Raw genomic sequence first — 6973 nt, 5'->3', positions numbered from 1 at the left:
TTTGGCATAGTCAATAAAGCAGAAATAGATGTTTTTCTGGAACTCTCTTGCATTTTCAATGATCCCGCGGATGTTGGCAATTTGATCTCTGTGCTCTGTGACAACCTAGAGGGGTGGCATGGCGTGGGAAATGGGAGCAGGGTTCAGCAGGGAGGGGACATGTGGCTGATCCATGTTTATATATGGCAGAAGTCAACACAATATTATAAAGCAATCATCTTCCAATTAAAACAAAGAGAAAGGAATACCTCTGATGGGCTTCCAAACTTCCAAACCTCTGATGGGATTCAACCCAAAGGAGGATCAAGAAACCAAAGTAGTAACCACGTCAATGAAGTCTGTTGTTTTGTGTTTTGTTGAAAGAACCTACTTACCTCAAATCTCTATGGTTTTCCTGGACGCCCAGGAGACAAGAGACCAAAGACAAGGCTATGAGTCTGTACAAAGAGTTGGGACTATAATCCTGCACAAGGCTGGAAAATTCAGAGGACTATACCCTCTGAGAATAGACTAGGAGAAAAAAATCCCCTGTACCAACCCAGGCCAATATGTGGATATATTGTAGCCTGGATTTTGGCATCAAGAGGAAAAAAACTTCCCCTTTAGAATTCATAACCACAAGTTTTCCCTCACATAGCTCTGAAAGTTCAAATTTATAGTACCTACACTGTCCAGGAAACCTCAAGTCAAGTAAGTCTCCCAGGCTGGTAACACTTGGAGGTCTAGAAGAAACAAATATATATCCTTATTGCACAGGGTCACTCTCAACAGAGGACTGAAAGGATTTCCACAGATAAACAGGCTATCAAAAGGTACACATGAGCACCCAAAATAAAACTACAATATGTCTGAGAAAATAAGCCAGGAATGAATCAACAGAAACCACAAAGAGAATAATGAAGCTCATGAAGTTTAGATTTTGGAATTATTTATTACAGAATATAACATAAGTTTATTAAAATGATTAAGCAAAGTAAGAGAGGAGCAAGAAACAAGATACTATTTTAAAAAAATTCACCAAGCAACTATGAAAAGGAGTCAAGTAAAACTTCTAGAAATAAAAAATATAACTGAAACCAAAGCCAATGTTTGGATTAAATAGTACATTACACACAGTTAAAGAGAGAATTAATAAACTGGAAGACAGATATAAAGCAATTACTGATAGCAACCCAAAGAGAAAGGAAATATGAAAGGAAAGTTGAGAGACATGGGGACAGATTGTGCGGGTATACTGTATATTGTATGCATAATGAGAAAAAGAGAAAAAACAAAAGAAGCAGTATATGAAAAGACAATGGCTTAGAATTTTCCAGAATTGATCAAAGACAAGACCCTTCAGATTCAGGAAGCAAAGTGAATCCCAAACAGGGTAAGTAAAGGAAATCTCAAACACATCAAAGTAAAACTGCAGAACACCAAAGATAAAGAACCCAGAAAGAAAAGACATCCCCTGCAGAGAAACAACTATTAAATTTAGCATAGATTTCACAATTGCAACAATGTGTGCAATCTGACAATGGAAAACTATTTTCAAACTACCTAAAGAAAGTAACTGAACTTAGAAGCACATACCTCGTTAAACTCTTAGTAACAAAAGTGAAGGTGAAATAAATATATCATCAAGCAAAAACAGAGATATCACAAGCCACAGAGATGTTACAAACCGGAGACTTACTAAAGGAACATCTTAAAAAGATATACTTCAGGAGAAAGGTAATCCCAGAAGTAAGGTACAAGAAATCAGATAGATAGTTAAACCTACCAACACAGCATGGACTAGGACAATCCTCTATATTATTTCACTCTCTCACAGCCTACCAAATCTTACATTCAACTACCTGCCGGTAGTATATAAATTTGATGGATAATACAGATAGGTGTGGGGCTTCCCTTGTGACACAGTGGTAAAGAATCTGCCTGCCAAGGCAGGAGATGCAGGAAATTTGGGTTCAATCCCTGGGTCAGGAAGATCCCCTGGAGAAGAAAATGACAACTCACTCCAGTATTCTTGCCTGGGAATCCCATGGACAGTGGAGCCTGGCAGGTTCCATGGGGTCGCAATGAGTGGGACACCGAGCATGCACGCACACATGGGTGTTAGTCACTTCACCTTACATTCTTTATCTTCACATCATATCAATTAGCATCAGTCATAAATATAGATGAGTAACATGAGATGAATAGACTATTTGACTAGAGTAATCCTTAAACTCATTACATTCTGAAATCATTACAGCAGAAATAAATCTTCTCAGTTCCCAAGTCATGAAATCTACTATCTTCCATTAGATCTAACTAAATAATCTAAGTTCCTACTAGAGTGGCTGAAAGGCACACACACACACACAAAACAATCTCTACCCCACCACCACACTTAGTTGAGGTAATCTTTGTTATTTTCACCCAGAAAACATTACATGATACTTTAAGAAAATACAGCATACAAGTGGAACAATACTGGAACACAATGACCAGGAGAATAGTACCTGTTTTCTTTGAGAAACTGATTTAAAAAGTAAAGTAATTTTCATTTTTTAAGTAATCCAAAGAAGACAGTATAAAGATTTCAAAATCTGATGCTCTGTTGCATCAAAGTGATATCATCTGCCAGCATTTATCAGGCAAAAAAACTCATATTAAAGTATCTTCACTCACATTCACACTTTTGTTACACTTCTGAATACCCATATAAATGAAAAAATAGCTGAATCATATCCCAAGCCACCATTTCAAATATTAACTGAAATGAAAACATTTAAATACTGAGGAACTTGGCTTTGATGTGCAAAAGAAAATGACTATTACATACATGCACATACAAAGAAACACACTAAAGAGGTTAAACAGTACCGGGTTCCCCCACCTGACTAACCGTATTCCAAAATGGTATTAATGGTACTGAATTTTAACTAGTATATAATTCTATTTAAATGCCACTATATTAATCCCACTGAGGAAAAAAAAAACCTGGAAAACATGTTAACATGGCAAATTAGAAATATTTATTCCCATTAAAAAATACCAGAATGGGTTTTAGGAAATTAACCAGTGATAGCATATATAAAGTATATCATATCCCATTATGCTATACAAAACATATCCTAGTTTATTGGCTTCTGTTTTAGAAGATGCTTGCCCTTTTATTTCTTAATTAGCTTATGCATTTGCTTTATTTTCTAATTTTTCCAAAGAAAAACAATAAACCAACACCTTTTGTTCTTAAAAAAAATCATCTGAAGACTCAAAAACTTTTGTAACTATACAACTTAGTAAAATATACTTTTTAATATTAGTATTTAACTCCATCAATCCTTTGCCAATTCATATATTCAAAAGCAGTATTATAAAAAGAGAATGGAAAAGCTTCAAGGAATAATCAATTTTGATATTAATTTCTTAGAAGTCCTACTTTAATGATTTTCTTTGAAACTGCACAAATTAATATTCTTATAAAACTAACATTTAAATAAACTCTGATTCATCCAAATTAGTCTTATTCATAACAATTTTCTCAATTTTTAGCAATAATTTGTCTCTAATAAAGTACTTATTTATAACCCAAATGAAGATTAAGTCACTTCTCATAAATAATATTAATTTAACAGAATTAAGTTTCCTGTATTGGCCCCTGATGCTTGAGGATTATTAGAGGTCTACACAATAGAGCACTGAACTTTGAAATTAGTTGAGAATGATCCAGAATTTCCTCTAGTAAACATAATATCAGCCATAAATGAAGACAAAAGGCAAAAGTAATGACATAATTCTAGAAGAACACTTCTAGTCACAAATAGTTCAGTCTTATTTAGGTTTATGGAAAGTATTTAACTGCATAAAATTCATAGGGAAAAATGGCCATATTTGAAAACAGCCACAAGGATCAAAGTAGAACACAGGATGGAAATGAGCAGAGTCACAGAACACACTAAGGAGGTATGTATGGTCAGCCCCACTGGAACTTGTAGAGTCAAATTCTTGTATACCTTGGGAGAGAGACAGAGAAGTTAGATACATTCAAGATCAACATCCTAAGATGAAACCACTACTTCTTTGATTTTTAACTTAACTTTCTCTTTTTTCTTTTAAATACTTTTCGCATTGCTATACTACATGTAACACTACCTGAACGATTCTTTGAGATTCAACATTTCAGTTAATGTAACAGAATCAGACTCATTAAGTTCCCTGTGCTATGCAAGAGGCCCTCATTAGTTATCTGTTTTATACATAGTAGTGTATATATGTCAATCCCAATCTCCCAAGTCATCCCACCCTCTCTAATACCCACTCCTGGTATCCACACACCCATTCTCTACATCTGTGTCTCGACTTCTGACCAAGTCAGTGTTAATGAGCTACTAATACTTACTCAGTTTAATAACTGAAAATAAGTTGGGAGGTTAAAACTCTAAAAATGGCCTGCATCCACCTAGATTTAGATTTATAATAACAATATTACTGTCTAGAAACTTAATCACAGTTGAAATGATACAACTTTACAGTTTTACTTTCCTTTGTTCACTTGTCCTATGTAATATAATGAAGTTAACTAATTCATTTTGTTACTTAAAAATTAATAAAAAGTTCTAAATATAGTGAAGTTTTACTGATTAAATAAAATCAGATGGACACACCACTATTTTTTTTTTTTTTTTTTTTGCCATTTCACACTTTTAAAAAGCACATCAACTACACTTAGCCCTGGATCAATGAGGCATGGGACTAACTCTCAGTCTCCATGCCTGCAAATTATATGATTCTATGACTACTGCCAACAGTAACAAAGAAACAACATTAAAAACAAATACAAAACAGCTTCCTATGGTAGAATATAAAATTATCATCCCTTAAATGCGGCAGAAACACTATAGAAGGAGTTTTATATGAGGACGCATGACCTAAAACAACATAAAATATTAACTTTGTTGTTGTGGTTGTTTAGTCGCTCAGTTGTGTCCAACACTTTGCGACCCCACAGACTGTACCCCACCAGGCTCCTCTGTCCATGGGATTCTCCAGGCAAGAATACTGGAGTGGTTTGCCATTTCTTTCTCCAAAATATTAACTTACTGATTTATATTTCATATTGTTCCATTGGCAGATATCCTTACTGTTCAAAGTACAAGGAGCTGTCACCTCTGACTGAGCCCAGCATTTCAAGACTGGAAACTCTGAGAAAAAGTGGTAGAAAATCATATCAGAAAACCTGTATCTGGACTAGAAGCCAAGTCAGTCTTTCATGTTGGGATATGATTATTCAAACATTTTAATACACAATGTACATGATTTGGACTCAGCTATCATGTGCTGTTTTATTTTAACAGACTGTTCTAAGTGGATGCCTAGAAAATTATAAAATTACAAAGACTGTGAAGAAGTTGAGCATGACTTCTTAACAAATCCCACTACACCAGGGGCCATTTTTTTTAACTTAAACTTTTCTTGAAATATAACATAACTCAGAAAAATGAACAGATCATAAACCTACAACCAGATAAATTTCCATAGATAAAACACAGCCATGGAAAGAACTCTCAGACCAAAAGAATGAACAATTCCAGAACCCCAAATGCTCTCTTGGGAGGGGGTACTTTTCCAAACTTTATTTAGGGTAGGTAAAAGGTGACCATTAAAACAAACAGTAAACTAGGTTGGATGAACAAAGTTAACACAGTTGAATACTTTTTAACTTTTCTCATCATGAAACAGATGATGACAGCAAGTATGTGATTAAAAACTTCTTGTCAGTCTTTAGTAACAGTGCTACTGAATTCTGTAAACATTTTAATCAGCCCAAATTTGGAGATACAAAGAACCAAAATCTGAAAGGGACTTCCTAAAGTTTTGTTTCTAGGAAGACTGAAAATGATGAGAGCAGTTTTTTACTTTGCTGAAATCCACACATAAAAGGAGAACAATTCTACACAAAACCAATAACTCGTAGACAACTTTTACAACAAACCTAGGTGATAAAGTATCCCTAAAATACATGCAAGTGGACACAAAGCACGAACAGCTACAATATCAGTATGCAATCCTGCAATATCAGTACGAAGAAACAGAAATCAGCAGAGGCATCAATGGCTGAAAAAAGAAACACACCACGAATTATATGCCCACTCATAAAAGAGCACATTGCTGCTGCTGCTGCTAAGTCGCTTCAGTTGTGTCCGACTCTGTGCGACCCCAGAGACGGCAGCCCAACAGGCTCCCCCGTCCCTGGGATTCTCCAGGAAAGAACATTGGAGTGGGTTGCCATTTCCTTCTCCAATGCATGAAAGTGAAAAGTGAAAATGAAGTCGCTCAGTCGTGTCTGACTCTTATCGACCCCATGGACTGTAGCCCACCAGGCTCCTCCATCCATGGAATTTTCTAGGCAAGAGTACTGGAGTGGGTTGTCATTTCCTTCTCCAGGGGATCTTCCCGACCCAGGGATGGAACCAGGGTCTCCCTCATTGCGGGTAGACACTTTACCGTCTGAGCCACCAGGGAATCAACCTATATTTCTTCAAGCCCCTTTTTTGGGGCGGGGGAGGCAAGAATACTGGAGTGGGTTGCCATTCCCTTCTCCAGGGGATCTTCCCGACCCAGGGATTGAACCCAGGTCTCCCGCATTGTAGGCAGACGCTTTACCGTCTGAGCCACCAGGGATTGCAAATGAGGAGTCCTTTGTAAGAACAAAAAACTAGGTTAAATTACTTCAGAGAGAAGTGAGTCCTAACACTGTCATAACTTTACCAGGAAAGTAGGTCGATCTAGAAAAAATGGGCTGAGATTTCCAGGAAGCACAGTCCTGTGCAAATGACAAGGTATTCACGAAGACATCATCTCAAACAACAATGAATGTAAATAAAATATTCACAGTAATAGCTAAAAAGTTGCCAAGGAATGAACTACAGAATCCAGGACCAAATTCTGCCAGAGCAAGAGCAGCAGACCTTACTGAACCCATTACAGTCAACCACGGGTC

At 36.4% G+C, this 6973-nt stretch overlaps 1 protein-coding gene across 1 annotated transcript in view; it reads right to left on the bottom strand.

The window, feature by feature from the left end:
• Positions 1–2031: 2031 nt before the first annotated feature.
• Positions 2032–6973, bottom strand: part of PIGX (phosphatidylinositol glycan anchor biosynthesis, class X) — a 26360-nt gene continuing 21418 nt past the window's right edge. The window contains exons 6-7 of the mRNA XM_010834415.1: positions 5074–5174; positions 2032–3986 (exon numbers count right to left, since the gene is read on the bottom strand). Of these exons, the coding sequence (XP_010832717.1) occupies positions 3843–3986; positions 5074–5174 (245 nt within the window). The 3' untranslated portion in view covers positions 2032–3842. The remainder of the gene's footprint in view (positions 3987–5073; positions 5175–6973) is intronic.

The sequence above is a fragment of the Bison bison genome, unplaced genomic scaffold (assembly GCF_000754665.1).
Source record: "Bison bison bison isolate TAMUID 2011002044 unplaced genomic scaffold, Bison_UMD1.0 scf7180017864032, whole genome shotgun sequence".
NCBI lineage: Eukaryota > Metazoa > Chordata > Mammalia > Artiodactyla > Bovidae > Bison > Bison bison.
The sequence above is the reverse complement of the archived record's forward strand: the minus strand, read 5'-3'. Positions and strand labels throughout refer to the sequence as shown.